At 36.6% G+C, this 20,846-nt stretch overlaps 1 protein-coding gene across 35 annotated transcripts in view; it reads left to right on the top strand.

Moving 5' to 3' along the window:
* The window catches only part of mbnl1 (muscleblind-like splicing regulator 1), a 57,527-nt gene extending 39,105 nt beyond the window's left edge, over positions 1–18,422 (top strand). For 5 of the 35 annotated variants that reach the window (XM_084411616.1, XM_084411586.1, XM_084411597.1 and 2 more), the window contains exons 3-12: positions 4,653–4,823; positions 6,577–6,828; positions 8,443–8,682; positions 9,351–9,404; positions 10,301–10,451; positions 11,707–11,742; positions 13,798–13,889; positions 14,390–14,434; positions 15,011–15,082; positions 16,149–18,422. In XM_084411616.1, the coding sequence (XP_084267742.1) occupies positions 4,653–4,823; positions 6,577–6,828; positions 8,443–8,682; positions 9,351–9,404; positions 10,301–10,451; positions 11,707–11,742; positions 13,798–13,889; positions 14,390–14,434; positions 15,011–15,067 (1,098 nt within the window). In that variant the 3' untranslated portion in view covers positions 15,068–15,082; positions 16,149–18,422. The remainder of the gene's footprint in view (positions 1–4,652; positions 4,824–6,576; positions 6,829–8,442; positions 8,683–9,350; positions 9,405–10,300; positions 10,452–11,706; positions 11,743–13,797; positions 13,890–14,389; positions 14,435–15,010; positions 15,083–16,148) is intronic. The other 30 variants (XM_084411593.1, XM_084411589.1, XM_084411590.1 and 27 more) reach the window with 7 other exon arrangements.
* Positions 18,423–20,846: the final 2,424 nt, after the last annotated feature.

Genomic DNA, 20,846 nt, shown 5'->3' with positions numbered 1-20,846 from the left:
CATGTTAATTGATATAGTTAAATAATGTTAACAAATCAAACCTTATAAGTGTTACCTATTTTTATATATGCATATTTTCATATATGCAAACAAGGCCAGAATAATTGAACAATATTTAAAATATATATATTTTTTAACTTTGTTAAAAGTATATTTTGTCAATATATTCATTATCTTCATTCTTTATAAATATATTTGCATTATATTGCATTTTATCTTAATATTCATATTTAGTTTCCAAATACTTTTGGGGTTCACTTGTGTTTTATTTTTAACATGGCCACTTTTAATCCACTTATCATCATTCATAAAGTATTGTGAACAGAAATGATTGATTTAGTGTTTGCAACTACAAAAGAAAGAGAGAAAATCTACAATTCTAGGTTGACTTAAGGTTTGGTTAATAACTCCATAACTCCAGATCTCACCCCAGAACTAATTTTCTCCCACTGAATGACTTTTCAGTTGTGTGAATCATTTTTAAAACAACACAGTATGTCAGAAAATCAGTGAATGCAGCATGTCCTTGCATGTGCCAGTCATGTGACCTGAGCCCCTATGCTGCTGTACTGCAGAAGGGTTCAGGTAGGGTGAGTGATGGGGTTAGCTGGGGTCAATGCAACTCGACTCGCACAGCTCGCCCCATTTCACCCACCTCCCATAAACACTTTTTTCTTTTACTCTTCAACCTCATTCTTTCCTTTCTTTCCTTGCTCTCGTCCTTTCGGCAGGTCAGTGAGAGTACAGTACATTTCTCGCACATGCTCAGTAGGGCTGTGTCACACCTTTCACAGAATGTTCTCACCCCACTCGCACACCCTTCTACATGCACGAACCCGCTTAAACACACACACACACACACACACACATTGTGATCCAATAACCACTTTCATTGCTTACATTTATAGTTGGATCTGACTTTCCTCCCATTTTTGATTGTGCTGGCAAATATTACGTGTCAGTGACTCCATGTCTGGGAATAATAATGTCCATGCATGCAGGGATATTTTTACTATTTTACATGAAGAAAATATATTTATAACATTTTTAACAGGCTGGAGAAGTTGGTTAGTGGATCATTGTCTGAATTTGTGGCAAATAAATTGGAATAATTGAATAAATAATTGAATAAAAACATTACTCATTGAGTAAAATAATATAATAAAATATTGTATAATTATTATATTGAATTGTAATAATTAATATAATAACCAACAATATTTTTTAATTATTAAAGTAAAAAAAAAGTAAGCATTTTAATCTGCAATTTTCCTTTAAAAAGTGTAAAATGCAGTACATTTGATTTAAAACCATGGCTTATCACTGTTTTGCCTTTTTTTATATTTTCTATAAAATTCTATTTTAAATGCATAGACACATAGAAACTTACATTGAAAAAGGAATTAAATAATAATAATAATAATAACAATATGGCAGACAGCAACAGCTGCTAATGTAGGGTTGGTCAGTAAAATTTGTAGTCGGGTTTAGCAAAGGTCAATTAATTTTTGAGTACGAGATACTTTGTCACTTTCATTTGAGCTGCATAAATCAAATTTGCAGAAATGCAGTAGCAAATAAAGTCAGAGAGTTTTGAGAAAGATATATTTGAGTGTTCATCCTCTCATAGCTCAGTGTCGTTTCACAGAAGCCAGCTTTTCTAATGTCTTAAACAGATGGTAGAAACTTCAGCTCACAGAATACCAGCCAGACACTCTTTGATTGGCCAGCTCACAGCCGAGGACGTGCGCGTTTTATTTATTTATTACATACTGAACTGCATAGATAGGAGATCAAACTTACTTCACAGTTCTAGAATGTTCTGCTATCTGGTTTAGCCTCTAATTCTAGTGTATTGCTGACCGGTTCTAGAAAGTGAATTCAATCTGAATTATTTCCAATAGGCTATTGTTAATCCTCTAACGTTGTTTTGGAGTGTATACGTTACCAAACTGCTAATGTGTCGTGTTGTTGTGTGAATGTGATTATCAAATCAAGACTTGTTATAGAAAAGTTCCTAGATTATTTGTGTTGGGAAAACCCTCATTTATAGTATTTGCAGCCTGTGGAGATCTTCGCTCGTGACGTCATCAGCGACCAGGATGAATCGATCATGCCTGTCAACGTATGATAGTGGAGGAAGACAAACCCAGAGAGGGCTTAACATTTAGTGGGGTGTTTGTGTGTGTGATACTGTGGGCGACATCTGACTCCCTGCTATTTTTCCCTCGAATTAACTGACCTGACCTCTCGTCCACAATGTTTGTCTAACATGTCTCCCGCATACTATGGACATGATCTAGCTCAGGGCTGTCCAGTCCTGCTCCTGACGGCCAAACGTCCAGCAGAGTTATGTTCCAACACACTTCCCTGGAAGTTTCTACTTACTGAGTCTGAAGATCTTGATTAGCAGGTTCAGGTGTGTTTAATTAGGGTTGGAGCTCAGTTCTGCTGGCTTTTTTTAAGTTATAGTGTCAAAACTTGTTTTAAATAAAAAGTCATCAGTTATAATGTTATTTTAGGAATTCACCATTTGACAACAAACATCTAAATCTTTTTGAGGAAATAAACCCTTCAAATCTGCCTATTTAGTTTGTGTTGGATTGTGAAGGGTTAAATGAAAGATGCTCGTTTTATATATATATATAATTTCATCACTCTTTAATGTATTTTGAATCAAATAAATGCAGCCTTGATGAGCATAAGAGACTTTCAGAAACAATCTTATCGACCCCAAACTTTTGAATGGTAATGCATATTTTTGTTTTATTGTGACTTTTGAGGAGGAGTGAATTCCATTTCCAGAAAGGTTTTAGCCCTGTGTGGTCATCCAGATAGGATGGTCTGCATAGTACACAACTGCATAACACTGTCAAAGTGCTGGTTGCTGAGATAATTGAACATTTAACCACGGAAAATGGCAAAAAGGCTTTATTTTGGTCACAGCAGACAGACATGATGACAGCGTCAGAAAAGAGAAGGTTAATTACCGTCTGCACTGGACATGCTCTCACCAACGCAGCCCAGAGACAGACGCTCATCCTCTCGGGTCACACGGGGTTACTGTAGATCCATAAACTCATCAGATGAATTTCTCTCGCACTGATGTGGCTAGTTAATCAATACTCCGCTGATCAATTGAGTGACATTATGTCAGGGCCGATTCCACATGGGCTGAAAGCTGCTGCGAAGTTACATTCAGATGCATTAGAGCATAGGGCTTTCCCATGCACTCAATACTGTCAGCTGGAATGGGAACAGGGTGTTCCTTTTATCTACTAACCCTAACAGAGTGAACCAGAACAGGAGATGCCAGTTGCATGCCATTACTGTCAAGTGTCAATGCAATGAATTTTCAGATGCAAATTTGCCCGATTGGTATAAACCCTTGATTACTTACAGGCAGTTTCTATATATAAGCATTTTTGTATATATATATATATATATATATATATATATATATATGCCATATACATATATAAGTATAAAATATGTTTTTATTAATAATATATTAATATAAAAGATTTATTTATGCCCTTGCTAGTTGCTTATTTTGATCTGTGTTACTGTACGTTTCTGCAGTATGTGTTACTAGATACTTTTAAAATGACTTTTTACATTTGTCCACTTTGCTGTAAAGAGGTAGCCTGGCAAGCCAGACCTACATCAAGATGTTGGGTCTGGCAACTCACCATAGACACGGCTCAATCCGAGGGGCGGGATAAACGGCTGTCTTTCAAATTCCCTCTGCACGCAATAGGACAGCGCTTCAACCAACCAGAGCGTTTTCCCAACAGCGGAGCTAACGTTAGTTGATAGATTCAACTTTTGCCATATCTGGCCGGCAAAACTACGAACGCATCTTCCTTTTTTAAGAATGACTTAAGTGCCGTTCTTTGCTCTTTTCTCAGAGAAAAACTTAACTCCAAGTCCTCCAGAGTCGCGGCCAAAGCCGATTCGAAAGACTGTTCGCCAGCAGCAGCAGCCGTTCTTTGTTTTCAAGTAGCAGGAAACCGTCGCAACTCTGTCGTCATTATGTTAAGCCCGCCCCGCCTACTCTATACACGACATGATTGGCCTGACCCAATTTAGGTTTTTGCAGCTCGAAAGTCAATGGAGAGTTGCTAGACTACCCTGGCTGCAAAATAAATTTTGCTGCCGCTAGGGTGCGTCTAGATTTCTAGGCTAGTAAAGAGGGATAAAGCTTCAATAATATCTGCTTAGTGGGTCAGGAGAACATATTTGAGGAAGACAGGAGAAAATAAGATGTTGAAAAGTTAGTTCACCCACAAAATTTATATTCTGTCATCATTTTCAAATGTTTTGTTCATCATGTCATTCTGCCTAATAATAATAATAATAAACAAATAATATTATAATGTGGATTTGGGAAAAAGGTGATTCAATGATGACAGAATATTTATCTGTGCGCTGTCATTTTTTTATATTTGTATTTTAATTCTGGTTTTTAATTTAATTTTGGTTTTTATTTTTAAATTATTATTATTTTATACAATTACAAATTAATTACTACTATTTTTTACAGGTACAAATATAACTTAAAAACATTCAAATCAGACTCACTAAAACACAAGGTTTAATATTTTTGATGTTCTTTTCTTTCTGACGTGGACGTTCTTCCTCTGTCTCAGGGTCGTTGTTCCAGAGAGAACTGTAAGTACCTGCACCCTCCTCCTCACCTGAAGACTCAGCTGGAGATAAACGGCCGTAACAATCTGATCCAGCAGAAGAACATGGCAATGCTCGCCCAGCAGATGCAGCTAGCCAATGCCATCATGCCTGGAAGTCAGCTTCAGCCAATGGTGAGGCTCCATTCTTTTAACCTACCCCCTTAAAAAGCAAGAGTGATTACCCACACATAAGCATTTTTTGTATATATTGTATATATACTATAATGGCCCCAAAAAGTAGAGACCTTTGGCTTTTGGAGTATAAAGGCCCATTCACACCAAGAGCAATAACTAATGATAACTATATTAGCGTCCACATCAGCAGACAATATCATTCTGTTTATTCTAAGTGCAAGCTGTGGTTTTGTCATCTGCCACTTTAAATGCTCGAGCTCTTTAAAGCTGGAAAGGATGGATTTTAAAGGATGGATTCTGATTGGCTGTCATTGTTTTTATCTTTCCTCAGCCAGAAAAAACAAACATTTTGAAAGTGATTCCAAAGACATCATTTCTCTGTACGATTATCGTTAAAGTTGTGGTGTAGACTCTGCTATTCTATTATATTTAGTAAAAATTTTTTTACTATATCTTTATCATTATCATTATAGGTATTGTCCTTGGTGTGAACAGCCTTAAAGGGATACTCCACTTTTTTGGGGAAATAGCTCATTTTACAACTCCCCCAGAGTTAAACAGTTGAGTTTTACCGTTTTCGAATCCATTCAGCCGATCTCCGGGTCTGGCGGTACCACTTTTAGCATAGCTTAGCATAGATCATTGAATCGGACAAGACCATTAGCATCTCTCTCAAAAAGATGACCATCGGACCAAAAATGTCCCGTCGGTCTTAGTACACGATGTAACTACAGAAGAGTCAAGTTTTAAACAGGAAAAATATCGAAACTCTTTGGTCATTTTTTTGATAGAGATGCTAATGGTCTTGTCCGATTCAATGATCTATGCTAAGCTATGCTAAAAGTGGTACCGCCAGACCCGGAGTTTGGCTGAATGGATTCAAAAACGGTAAAACTCAACTGTTTAACTCTGGGGGAGTTGTAAAATGAGCCTATTTCCAAAAAAAGTGGAGTATCCCTTTAAGAAAGGTCCATTACATATGTAACTTGCAAAGACATTTGATATTTTGTATAGAATTCTTTATATTATGTTGTATTCATTTATTACATTTATCAAGGTGGGTTGGTATAAAATATTGGTACTATGTGTTTTTTTATATTTTTGTTAATATAATGCATTGATATAATAAATTGCAATGAATTATATTGTATTAAGTTCATTTATCACGTGAAATATGTGTTTTTTAAATATTCCTTATAATTTATTATATTAATATTAATATAATAAATTATAATGACTTCTATTAAATTTGTCACATGTATAGTGTGTTTTGGTTCTTTTTTCCCTGTTCCCATCTACCCGAGTTTGCCTGAAAAACAGGCTTTATAAAAGACTGTTTTTGTTCTCTACTCCTTTCGTCGTGCGTGTTACTACAACAACCATTCCTGACAATACTGTAGTATAATATATGGGTAATATGTTTTTTTTGATATTATTATTATTAATATAATGTATTATAATTTATTAATGTAATAAATTATAATAATTTATGTTATATTATATCAGATGTATTATATTAAAATGTACTTATGTCATAAATGATTAACAAAAAAGAAAGAATATGCTTTTTTGGACATGTCATGGTGATAATATGAATTAAAATAAATAATACCATTAAACCCTGTACTGCCACAGTCCTTTTTTGTAAGCATGGATAATAGTCAACTAAACATTATTTTTTGACTCTTGATTGTATTATTTACACAAGTCACATAAAGTTTTATTTGTTGTTATTTATTGTCTGTTTCAGCCTATGTTTTCAGTCGCGCCAAGCCTTGCAACCAACGCCAGTGCAGCTGCTGCAGCGGCTGCCGCGGCTGCGTTCAATCCGTACCTGGGCCCAGTGTCACCTGGGCTGATGTCGGCAGAGATCATGCCCAACACACAGGTGCTGATGGCGGGCAACCCTGCAGTGGCATCCATGCCGTCCGCTGCCAACGCTGCAGCCGCTGCTGCTTCAGCTGTGGCTGCCCAGAAACTCCTCAGAACAGACCGCCTGGAGGTATGAGGTCATCAGAGAGCGATGAAACAGCAAATCTATATATCTTTCTTTCACACATACACCAGTGGCCGGTTGCATAAACTGCTAAGACTATTCTTACAAGTTAGTCATCTTTTTTTTTTCTTTTTTTTAAGAAGTTACAGCCACAATGGGTAGTTTTTAAGAAATAAAGGAGCTGCTGCCCCCTGCTGACCACTGGATAAAAAACACATTTCCCCATCTGAGACAGTGTTATAATATCGGCTATGTTCTTAATAAAATAAATACATTCTGCACACTACATACTACACAGTATGTAGTGTACTACACAGTACTATATGCTGCCTACTGTTTTGTTTTTAGAAAAAATATATAGTATGCACCGGTAAATGTTTTAAAGGTGGGGTAGGCAATTTTCAGAGAGTCTAGAAATAGTGAGCTAGCTTTGAAAGCATAAGATCACACCCTCTTTTCAGAGCGTCTCCAAAGCCACACCTCCTTCAAAACACATGAACACACACAGTCGGGAGCAAAGCATCACGAGAGACGGCATTAAACTACCTCATGTCTCAAAGCACATAACATTACAATGATAATGAACATAAAATTAAAGAGCGCTGGCCTGTCCCACCTGACTGCTGCAGATTCATTTCGGCGTTGATAGTGTTGCCATTGAAACATATTCAAGTTGCGAAAGTGAATGCAGCATAAGCTGGTTGTTTTGGCTCAGGAGGAACTGTTAAAGGTGCTGCTGTTTCTTTTGCGGTGCTCAGTGCATATAAATACATTTAGACCACTTAACTTAGTAATTGCTATCAGGAGGATGTGAAGAGACTTTCAACCAGCATAATAAAAAATGTTTCTGGAGCAAATCACCTACCCTGCCTTTAAGCTGTATGCTACACTGCCACATTTATTGGGAATAAATAAGGGTTTATTTTTCATTTCAATGCAGTTAATCAAGTAATCAAATAAAAAGTAAAATCAAATAAAAAGAGGATTGCAGTTCAAATTAAGGCTGATATTACTTCCATCATAACTATGGAAATGGAAGGTTGTATGTTTTTAATATTATTATTAATATTAAATGTTTTTCATTGTATAATACATTTAAATTAATTTAATTATATTGTGTATTATAATGTATTCATAAAAACGTTGTTTGCCTGTAAATCAACAAGGTAGGTTCAGGTTGGTATAAAATGTAGGTTAAATGTTTTTATTATTATTCATATAATTTATTATATTATATTAAATGACATAAGCATTCCTTGGAGTGTACTCTGGTTGTATACTACACATTTGAGCAATATTGCAATTTAATACACTTTTATAGAAAATGTCTTAACTTTTGGCAAATAATAAGAAAAATTGCATTTCATTGTGGGATACGATATTCTGTCCAATGTACTTCGCCATCCAAGTATTCCACGCATACAGAAAGTTCACATATTATGCACACACTATTTTGTTTCAATAGTAGCATTCCATGTTGAACATAATTACATGAAATTTAAGATTACAGGGTTTCTTCATTAATGAAACTTTATTAGTGCACCTTTTTTACACTAACACAAAATATAAGATCTCTCAATATGCAAACAGTGGAACAAACATGTTTGCGTGTATTCTCAGGTGTGTCGTGAATACCAGCGTGGCAACTGCTCTCGTGGGGAGACGGACTGCAGGTTTGCCCACCCTTCCGACAGCACAATGATCGACCCCAGTGACAACACGGTGACGGTGTGTATGGATTACATAAAGGGCCGCTGCTCCAGAGACAAGTGCAAATACTTCCACCCTCCTGCACATCTGCAGGCCAAGATCAAAGCAGCCCAACACCAGGTCAATCAGGCCACGGCCGCCGCTGCCATGGTGAGCACGCTCTCTACTGTACAGCACACTTACTGTATCCCATTCATCATACTGTATATACAATCAACACTTTCTCAGATGCTATATATTTGATCTCGGGTTAACATTGACACTCTGTAAAGTATGCATTTAAAAAAAAAATCAGGAGTCTTTAAATAAGGATTTATGAGCATTTTAGGAATGTTTCTTATGCATTATATTTTTGACAGAGCTCTATACCTCAAGTCATTGCCATTCCCATTTAAACTGCATAAATACGTAATTTCAACATCCTGTCGAGCAGAGAGCAGTGTCATAATTATTTTTATGTAATCATTTCTGCACATTAAATGTATGTTTGCAATCCAGCTCAATGTTATCCACTGTTGACGTATTGCACAACTGTTTATTGTCAATGAAACCCTGTAAATGTTACGATAATTGATGTACTTGTTAATCTTAATCTCAGTACAGAGTTTCCTAAAACAGAATGGACTGTATTTCTGCATGCCTTAGTCCTGATATCCCCCTGTATACTGCATTCCAATGATTTGTTTTTATTTGTTTTTTTTCTCACCTACCCAAAATGCACTGCTGCCCCCATGATGCACCTCTGCTTGCTGTTTATGTTAATGCGCTTGAACCCCATTGGCCCATTGCCATCATGTGCTCGCTGCCTGCTAATTAAGACTCAGTCGGCTGTCAAATCACTGAAGCGACCCCTCGAAGCCACCTTTGACCTGGTACTATGACCTTTCACCTTTTTGCTTGGCATGTTGCTTTAATGTAGTGTCTTAACCAGAAAAAGGAAAGATAATTTGCAAGCATAGTCCTTTTTGTTATGTGTTTATTTAATGCCTCTGTTGTGTTGTATGTTACCATGTCGTGTGATCAACTGACTGCGGCGAGCATATGCTCGGCTTTAACCAGAAGCAAGATATGCAAGTCTGCCGCAATCAGATCATCACACATGTGTGTTATTCCAGGGCGTGAGGACAGGGCCAGATGTTCTAAACTCTAGTCACATGGCTTCTATATGTCTATACAGCATTTAAGCTCAGGGTGCATGTTTAGTATCTCTGTATATTGCATGTGTCTTTGGGAGGGGTAGCATCAGAAGAATACTAAAGCTCCACCACCAAAGCAACAGAAAAGATCTAGTCTCTTTCTCACACTTATCATGGAGTGAGCAGTGCAGTTTATTTTTCTTTTCTTTTTTTTTTTCTTCTTTTTTTTCTGTTTCTTTTAATGAGTTTTTTTTTTTTCGTCACTTTTGTCTGCAAAAACATTTGAGTAGTGCTACGCTTGCTTCATTTGCATTGAGTTAGCCGTATGGATGTTGTAGTGTTAATGAATTAATATTCTCCTGATGTAAAACTAATAATGTATATCACAGATGCTCAGTGCTAATTTAAGTAATAGCGAGAGAAAATGGCTCTTTGGCTTTTGCTTGTGCCGTAGAAATGTTTTAGCTGCCGCTTGCTTGCTTGTTTGTCAGAATCAAGCCCTGTGATGTGTTTGCCCTCTGATGATAATTCTGTCTTTTTCTTGTTCCTTTCCTGTTTTTACTCTCTTCTACACGTCCCAACCTGTTCCCCTTTTCCTCCACTCCCCCTTCCCTGTGGTCTTATCGGAGCAGGGAATTCCTCACAGTGTCATGCCACCTTTACCAAAGCGGCCTGCGCTTGAGAAAGCCAACGGTGCCGCGGGCATGTTCAGTACTGGCATGCTCCAGTACCAGCAGGCTTTGGCCAACATGCAGTTTCAGCAGCAAGCCTTTATTCCGTCAGGTAGGACTTCCTGTCACCCCTGACCACCCCTTGACCTCACCTTTGACCTTACTAAACCACGAGGGATGCACAAAGACATGGGATAATTATAAAAAAAATTATACAGAGACAGGGTTCCCACAGCCATAAAAAATTTGTGAGTATCAGGGAAATTTCTTGCACTCTGGTGTAAATACTAACATACTACAGTAAAATATAATCAGTATTTGATCATTAATAATATAAATGTATAATAAATAGTATTGTCATATTTGTGTCATATATACGTATGACAATATTTTAATGTAATATATTTATTATAATAATATAAATATAATACAGTAAATAACAAAGTATATATATATATAGTATAATTATAGTATAATTTCATTAAATAAAGAAATTATAATAATATAAATAGTGTATATAGTAATAATATAATATATTATGATAATATAAGTATTATATACATTATGTTTTATTTAAAACAGAAAATACAATAAAACAAAACAAAAATACTATAAAAATAATGAATACAATATCAATATATACAATAGTGTATATAATATTCATACTTTATTATAATAATTGTATTATTACAATAGATTATACCATACTATCATGTTATACAATATTTATAAAAAAGTATACTATATATATTATCATATTTATATTATTATAATATATTGTATTATTACTATACTTATAAATATAAAAAAAATGGTTCCATCAAAGTGCTGGCATGCAGTGCTGTTTACACCTGGTGCAAGTCTCTCCTTAAAACAGGATTTCTAAAAATCCTTATCCAGTAATCTCAAACTCCTGGAAAAGTTAGGAAAATCCATTTGGTCAGAAGGTGTGGGAACCTTGCATTTTGCGCACAGTAAACTAAGAAATGAGGCTGTCTGTCAGTTTCTCTGTATCACCTCATCATTGTATCACATTACTACTCTGGTACATACTTGTAGTTGGGCTCATGGCTTTCACTGCGAAATATAGTTGCCAATAACCTGGAATGCCCCTCAGTCATACTAATGTCTGCTATGATGACTGCCACAAATACACATGTTTCTGTGAGCTCACAAATACACATTCTCCCTTCCTGAGTTCATGGTTTTGTCAACTAATCGGTCTCTTATGGACATCATGCTGTATCACTGTAATGATTATTGTCTTCCTTTAATTATGATTTCTTCACTCTAACCAACCTTGTGATGGGCTGTTGTGATTCTTCTCCCTTTCCAATCCACTTCCTGTTGCAATGCATGATGGGCAGGCTCAATATTGTGCATGACCCCTGCAGCAAGCGTGGGTAGGTTTCTAGACTTCGTCCTCTTAGTTTTTGTAACGCCCTCAAAATCCACATGGCCGACAAACAGGCATTGATAACTGGGCATCTTTGTTAGCGCTTCACATATGAAGCATTTGTATATCTGTGATTTGAAGTAAAAGTCAACATGAAACGGCATTTGCAACACATTTTACTTCCATAATATGACATATTTCCAAGTGAAACGGAATATTCAAGAAGATATATAGTGGCAGAAATTGATTTTATCCATCAGGAATTGCATGCGATTGTGAAAAGTGGCTTTTAGACATTAGAATAGGGAATTGGAGGGGGCGGCTGAAAAATAATCATGCATATTAAGAAAGTAAATAGCATTTTGATTTCATGTTGACTTTTAATATACACAAATGCAAACTTATTCTGTGAGTTTCAATTCTAGCTATCTGTGTGTTGTTTTGTGGGTTTTGGTGGCTTTTTTAATAATAGATAATTCACCTAAAACTGAAATTTCTTTCATTATTCGTTCACCCTCATGGAGGACAAAAGGAGAAATTTTGAATAATCTTACCATGCATGTGCAAATGGGCGGAATGAAGAATGAAATTTGAGTGATTTTTAAAGTGCCCCTATTATGCTCTTTCGAATATTACCTTTCATGCAGTGTGTAACACAGTTGTTTGTGAATAGAAAGGTGTGCAAAGTTTCAAACATCAAAGTGCACAACAAAGTATGGATTTATCAAAGTATGTTTTTCAAGTATGGAGGCGCTTGAAAAAGCATTCAGTTGCGTTCTAGACGGTGGGACAAGTCTGTGGCAAAACTCGAGTGTTTTCCACATACCATTCATATCATATAAAAGAAGGTCGAAAGCACTTGTCAGAGGCACGAAACTTAGCTTTAGCTAAGTGCCTATTACCAACATAATCCAATCAGAATTTAATTCATTTAATTGATAAATCGTTTGACCGGGCCTAACTGTTATGTATAGGATATATATATAGGTTATATGTGTTTGCGCATGTGATATCAGGATGCAACATAATACGCACATGACGACAGGGAGGTGACAGCGTAAAATAACATTACTTCATCTTACCTTGTAAAACTAATCCTGTCCAAATAGGGCTTAGGTTTATAATACATTTGCATAATGCCAGCCCATGGTCTTCATTGGCTGTCGAGAATATGTTGTTTTCTGTTCTGCGAATCCACTTGCACTTCCAACAGATGTTACTATTTGTGTATACAAGTGCTGAGGAAGCTTCCGGAGTTGAAATTCGGATATGGTAATAGTGTGTTTCGCTTCCGACACACACTGTAAGCGGTAGACCAATCACAACAGACTGGGCCGTCTGACCAATCAGAGCAGAGTTAGGAAAAGGAGAGGAGGAGTTTGTGCAATGTTTATTATGAGAAAATTATATTTGTATTTAATTGTATTTGTATTTTTTGACCTTGAATGCATTTAACCTATTGTAGGAGACCTCCAAAACAAAATTAGGAACCTTTAAAATAGCATAATACAGGCACTTTAAAGAACAACAACCCATAATTCCACCGGATGGCAAAGTTTCTCTTTAGGTATTCCACACAAAAAACAACAGTATGTGGTTTGGAATGAATTGGGGATGAATAAATAATGCCAGAAGACTCATTTTTGGGTGAACTATCCTGAACACTTTGTAGTTGATAGTATTTTTCACTGCACTTGTTTGTAGCTCAGATAATCAGTGTTGAGCATGATGTTCAAGTAACAGAAAACATGACAAGGGTTAAATGTTAACGTACTATAGTAGATGGAAGCTGAAACCTAAATGCAAAGTTTATGAGATGCCATGCCTTTGTTTCCTTGTTCTTGTAGCTCTTGATGTGTTGGCTCATATGACACTTTACCTGCCCTTATGTCTTCTTTAGAACAATCTCTCTTGCCACCACTTTTGGTTTGCCGTTTGCTGATATCACCTTCAATGCTCACTTTTCTTTCCATACCCCTCTGTGTCCACTCACTCATCATGTTTGTGCACCTGTTGGCCACACTCCCTGTACGTGTGCTTATACCATTTTCCCTCTGAAAAGTTCCCATGATGCACGGCGCTTCCCCGGCCGCTGTGTCCGCAGCAACCACATCTGCCACAAGTGTTCCCTTCGCATCTGCATCAGCCAATCAGGTTTGCTCTTTTATGGCTTTTTTTCTCTCTCAATCTCTCACACACACATAAACAGACACTCTCTATCTTTCTCTTTCTGTCTGAGTGATCCTTTCAAAGTGATCTCTCCCCCTTGTTGGCCTACACGGGTTTTTGATAAGGCGTAAACTTTTTATGGTGCTTCAAACAACAGATTCACAATGAAAAATGTTTATTTTACCTGTAATTTTCTCACTGCAGACACTGGCTGAGGGAAAACCAAGAGAATGAAAAAAAATTAAACATTTGAGCCCAAGTAAATTGAGTTGTTTGAAGTACCGTCTGTACAGGGTTTACACACAAACTACAGTAAAATTACTCTGAATTTGCCTGAGCGCTGTGAAAATGGTGTTAAATGTAATTGAAGCTCGAATGAGAATTACATTTTCAATTAATGCGCCGTTGCAGTACCATTTCATGTTATATTTGATGGTTATGAATAGCATTTTAATATTGTTTGTTTTGTCCTTTTTTATTTTGAGGACTCTTCTCTATCAAAGCTGACTACCAACGAATACATGCAATTGGTATGTATGAGGTAGTTTTTCTTAGTGTTTTGCTTCGGGTGCATCTTTGCCGGCTGTATAAATTAGATCAGATTTGTTCATTGTTTCCTGCTTCATTTTGTTGTTTTGCTGATCAATATTACAGAAAAGAGTTTCCACTAGCTTAAATCCTGCTCATATGATCAATACAAAGTAGCGATGCAGGCCACCATGACATAATAGTCTGTACTAAATGATATGATTTACAAATATGACCATTTTGCAAAGATTCTTCTTAGTTTGAAACATTATTATAGACTATTTCAAATACCTTCAATTATTGAAATAAAAGTGAAGGTCAACAAGTTGGAAATGTGGAATGTGCCTCACGTGAGAAAGATTTATGCTAATAAGCAATGGTTCATCGTTTTCTTTAATGGCATTTCTTAATTTGTGTTTTGTTTGACTTATTCTCTTCTTAACTGTCATGGGGAGGGAGTGAGGGTGAGGGAGAATATTTTAGTCTTTGTAATGATTTTTAGTGTTTTTTTTGTTTTTGTTTTAAATAATAAAGGTCACACTGAATCGTTTCATGCATTTCTCTCTGTTCATCTTCAGATTCCAATAATATCTGCAGAGCATCTGACTAGTCACAAGTACCTGACGCAGATGTAGTTCCAGTCCTCAACAGTGAGTGGTCACACATTCCTCTTCTATTTTTCATTGTTTCCAGAAACTGCTGGATTGCTGCTACCTGCCATTAAAATTTAAATTGAAATGTTTGATTTAAAGCAAAAGCTCCCCTATTTTGGTCATTATTTACTCTCATTTACCCTCATGTCATTTTTCTATAGAACATAAAGGAAAAATCCTGAAGAAGTTATTGTCCAAATATGACCAAAAAACATGCATATTTCAGCCATATGGAGCACTTTTATGATGCTTTTCGTGGGGGATATGTATGGAAAATATATAAAAAAAAAACATTTCAGGCTGTTCATTACACAAGACCACACGTTATGTCAATCACGTTTGCACACTGCCTCCGAAACTTGTGGCCGTCATAAAAAAATTCGGATCAGGTTCGATTTTCTGCGTTTTTCGCATCCGTAGCAAGCATTTTGAATGGTGTTTTGACAATTCAGAGCCACCGAATCACGAATACGAAAAAACGCGGTGTGCAAGGACCTTTATCCTCTCTATATCACTAAGCACTGTTTCTGAACTCCTTGAAACGCCTCTATTTGTAGTCTTGAGTTTTCTTCCGGGAACGAACACGTCACACTATTCCTCATTTAAATAATCCCCCCAAGGGCATACGCAAAGGACTGGTTGAGTTGCGTTAGAAACTTGTGGTTATGGTAAGGGGCGTGACATTAACATGCTTGAAACGGTTGATCAATCATAACACACTGATCCAGCCAACCAATCAGAGCACACTGCGCTTTTCGGAAGGAGGGGCTTCATAGAGACAAGGACTAAACAGAGCGTTACTGGCAGACTGGGAAGAGAGGTGCTGCAATAATGTAAAACGTGAAAAATAACGTTTTTTGAACATTCAAGCATGAAATCCTATTCTAGGAGACCCCAAAAACAAAATCAAGACTTTGTAAAAGGGCACAAATATGGCCTCTTTAACTGTCATCGTATGGAAAGAACTTCTTCAAAATTTGAAATAATGTAAATAATGACCGAATGGAGTAAATAATACTCATTCTCGTGTGTTCTAAATCTATTGTTTTCTACTTTTCCTCAGATCAAAGGAATGTGCTGTTGTCCTGGACAAAAAGGCAAACAAACAGAATTCAAAATTTTAACATCAAGATCACCGGCGGATAGAATATACTATGAAGATTAGAATTTGGTCATACATGATGGTAGAGTTTTACTGGGGTGAAACTGAGTGTCCTTCCACATGATATGTAGAATTTGAGTGAAACTACATCATTATGTCAGACAGGACGTTGAGGCATTTTTACTCTCGAGCCGGATTAGTAGGAAAAGTTATTTTCATGTCTGACCTAACACCGTTTTGGCATGTTAGTAGACCAAGAGATATTTTTTTGTGATTCACACCTTGATTATCTTTCCTCGAAATTTGTCTGATAGTTTACAAAGTTGTAAAAGGTGCACCTTGAATTGAAAAGCGAATCAAAAGTCGATATGGCACAAAAACCTCCAGCGAAATAATTAAATGTATGTAGTTTTCTGTATCTTTAGTTCTGGCTTCTAGTCAAACTAGATTGTAAGCGAGAGTCGGGATTGACGGATGAATGTTTTGGGTAGAAACTGATCACCTGAGACCTTTCAAAAGCACATTCTTGCAAGCTTTATGTACCATAACCACCGGCTGAATACCAGACACAGATCTAGAGTGTTATATCAACAGTGTTATTATGTTTACCAGAGATTAATGTTTTTTACAGCGCTTGTTTTTATACATAATTTCACAAGTGTGGGTTTTCTATGAAACGTGCCATTTTTCTTTGTCGATCATCCATTAGGCCTTGTAGAACTAAGAAGCCTTTTTGACTCCTATGAGAACAGGGTTGCCTTGTTCCTAATGCCCTGTTTCTTTAAATTGCCTTGATCGAGAGAATGTCGCGATGGAGCGGAGAAGGTATGGAGAGTCACCGCGTGTCTTTAGGAGGTCGTCGGCAAGAGCGCTTGCGTTCCAGTCTTTGTGAGGACTCTAAAATTCATGCTGGAAAAGCACTGCTTGAGTATTTCGTTACAGATTGTGGGTTCGAGACTAGGTACACGGAAAGATGAGGTTAGTGTTGGGTCAGGGTTTATCTTCAGTTCTCATTTGTGTTGATTTCCATTTGTTTTTTCGAATAGTTCGTGACTTCTAAACAACGTCGTTTTGCCGCCGTACAGCGGAAAAGAGGAACGGAGAATATAATGAGACGTTTTGAATATTAAGTTGTGCCAAAGTTTTTTTTTTTTCTCTCTCTCTCTTTTTTTAATATTTAAATGTGTTTTGACTGGGTATGCTGATTACGGAAGGTGAATAATTTGTATAGGCTGCTTGTAAACCAGGAAACAAGGGTTTTCGCGCCACAACCAGACTCAAGATTAAACTAATGAACGCGAGATTCTCGGCTCATCTGTCTGGAAATTCACGTTTTCTTGAGTCTGGATTTCAGCCTGGTTTAGGTGCACAGACTTGAAAGGATGCACGCCATCTCCGTTTCCTCACTAAAGCCTTATATTTCAGTGTTTGAACCCACAAAAACATTCTCTCAATCACAAAGGAAAAAAATGACAGCGGATGAGATTTTATTCTTCACTCTTATTTTACGTGTTTATTAATCATGTTACACTTAACGTTCACTCTGTTTCAAAGCCTTTGTTAGAAATATATTGTGTTATTGTTGGCATACTATAAAGATTTGTTTTTTTGTTTTGTTTTTTTTTGTATTTGACAATATTGTCATAGAACTGTTTTAGAATGTAGGAAATGAAATATTGTTTTTCTTACTGTCACTTTCTTTTACATCATTTTAAGTTCATAATGTTTAGCTAGTAGTGATGTATTCTTAATTCTTCATGTTAGTTTTCATGGTAGAATTTTTGAAATGGATTTTGGTTTTGAATTTGTTGAACAAAATGTTTAATCTTGTCTTAAAAGAGAGTGAAAAACGACAAAGAAAGAGTTTATTTGTAGCTTTGGTAAGGTTGATATTTTAACCCTTTATTTTGTGTCAAATCAAGACCACGTCTACAATTAGCTGGTTGACGTATCAATTGTACGTGATAGAGTAAAAGAAGTTATTTTCTACTGTATGCATTTCAGAATTGAAAAATCGTCTTGTAATATTTCAACAAAAAAAAAAAAAAACCATCCCTCAATGCCAGGCCAAAATGAGCAGCATCAGAGATTTCTGAATATTTAAAGATGAAAAACAAAGGAGGGAGGTCACGGGTCGGCCTCGAGCTGCAAACGAGAGAGAGAGCCATAACTTAAGGGACGAAGGTTGACTTTTTGCACTTCTGTACATAGTCAATATAAAGAAAAGAAAAGGAACATGTATAATATTGAGATCTTATTTTGAATAATAAAAGATTCTATAACTATGAGAAATTTTCTTAGGATAATTTAAGAACTAGTATAATAGTCCAGCTAACAAATGATGCTTGCAGAAATATGGCACAGCTCTTTTATTATAATTTCCGGCCATCACGTTCAGTAAAAAAAAAAATAAAGCTCCGCGTTGCCTGCACCGACACGTACCGAGAGTCTGAATTGGCAGTAGGCTACACTCCGCCTCGTCATGATTTCCACTGTGGGAAAATCAGTTTTTTTACAAATAGATACACCTTCAAAAACACAGTATTTGTCATATGATGGACATAAATAACTGCATGAAGAATAAAAATGAACAGTAAAACTCTCATAATAGATAAGTACGTAGATAAGTTAATTTCTCACAGTACCGTAACTATCATCGCCACAGCATAGTGTAAATCAAGTATCTCGATCGATATCTGAGCCTGAATTGAGGCGCGTTCACCGGTAATCCATCCGAGTATAACCGTAAGAACAGTACAATTATAAAAAAAGGCCTTCGAACCGACTCTAGATGCTAGCAAAAGACGTCCACTTAACACACAACAACACAAGAGTTGCTTTGTTATTTGTAACGTGCCTTCAGCAGGGAAAGGACACCGACCACACAACGAAAAAAAACAAAACAAAATGAATGTAACTGTCAAATCCTCCGCTGAGGTCAGCGTTTTACTCATTCGAGGTTGCTGCACAAGAGCTATTAAACCAAAGCATCACTTTCCTTCACTAAACACAATGCCTAAAAGCTGGTCGGCCGTTCCTAACGGTGAAACCACAGGTGGTCCTGCCTGCTGAAAGCACTTGCTTGGATGCTTAACGCCCTCCATGGAATCTTACACCTGCCCTTTGCTTATAGTTGCTGTAAGATATTGTGCTGCATTCTAAAAGACTTGTTTTATGCACATTTATTATTGTTAGAATTGACTCTTACTGTTATGAATTGAAAAAAAAAAAACTTAATAAAACAACATGGATTTGCTCAAGAGTGTGTGTGGCGTGGTGTGTTCTTGTGTGGTGATTTTATACATTTTTAAACCTTAAAATGTGTATGTAGTGTATGTGCTTAAAAGTCTTTCCTTTTCTGAATACTGAACTTCATGTGTCTTTTTTGTTGTTTAAAATCACATTTATTATCTGAAGTTTAGTTTCTGTGGTCCTCCATGATCACAGGTGTATGTCTTGTTAATTGATCGTGTTCTGTCTTGTGTGTATATATAGTCATCTTGTTTTGTTTGGTTTTTCATGCAAAAGCATGCATGAGCTTCTGTTTACCACAACTGATGTGTGAGTTGATGAATATTTATATGTGAATAAAAGTCTAAATTCAATCTGTTCATCATATAAAGCAATCGAGTCCCTTTAGAAAATTTGGACTAACACAATCAAGTTTTACAGGGACAGAAAGGTCTCAGATTTCATTCAAATATCTTCATTTGTGTTTCAAAGATGAACTAAAGTCTTACGGGTTGGAAAAGCATGAAGGTAAGTAGGCTAAATGATGTCAGAATTTTCATTTTTGTATGAAAGGTTATAGGTCACCTTGAGAGACCTCCAAAAATGTCACTGGCAAAGCATCTTGTAAATGAGGCATTTATAGCGCTTTTATATGTAGGCCTACTACTGTACACCCAAAGCGCTTTACAATCATATCAGGGGATCTCTTCTCAACCACTACCACTTCTATTGTCAAGTGAATATATACTATATATTAAATGAAATATCCACAATCCGTATGTTGCCTACAAATTTCAGAATAAACAGATATTTTTTAGAATTGCTGTCAGTGTCAATGGAGAAAGATGATCTTTGAAGCCTGAAGATGTAGTCCCGACATCTGCCAGCAGAGGTCATGATAGCATAATACACCTTGGGTATTATCATAGACAGTATATAAACTGGACACAGCGACCCCATTGGATTCAATGGAGACAATTGAAGTCAATTAGAAGCACTAACTTCCTGGGGGTCGAGCGTACTGCGCAGACTCAAACTGAGCTTGATGACGTAGATGTGACGTGAGCAACCCGTCTGTCTTCTAGTAGCTGTGCCAAGAGAAATCTGAATCATTCCCTTCTGAAACTTGCAGAGACGGAGAGTGTGAGTAGGAGGTGTCCATGAGCTAGGAGCAGGAGAAACTTTTGCTAAGTATTCTGAATAATTATTTTGTCATTTTGCCTCCACGTCCCCCCGATTGCCCACGAGCTTCTCCTCCTGCCCATACGGTCATTTCTCTACTGTGCGACAGAGAGTCGCGTGGTTATGACGCAATCGTTAGCCTATTTTTACAAAAACTGCATCTACAGGGCCATAACGTAAGATACAAGGTAATGAAGCCTTTTATACATTTTCGTGTTTCTTTAGAAAAAAATAATGGACAAATGG

This window comes from Rutilus rutilus (genome assembly GCF_951802725.1).
Source record: "Rutilus rutilus genome assembly, chromosome: 6".
NCBI classification, from domain to species: Eukaryota; Metazoa; Chordata; class Actinopteri; order Cypriniformes; family Leuciscidae; genus Rutilus; species Rutilus rutilus.
The sequence above is the reverse complement of the archived record's forward strand: the minus strand, read 5'-3'. Positions and strand labels throughout refer to the sequence as shown.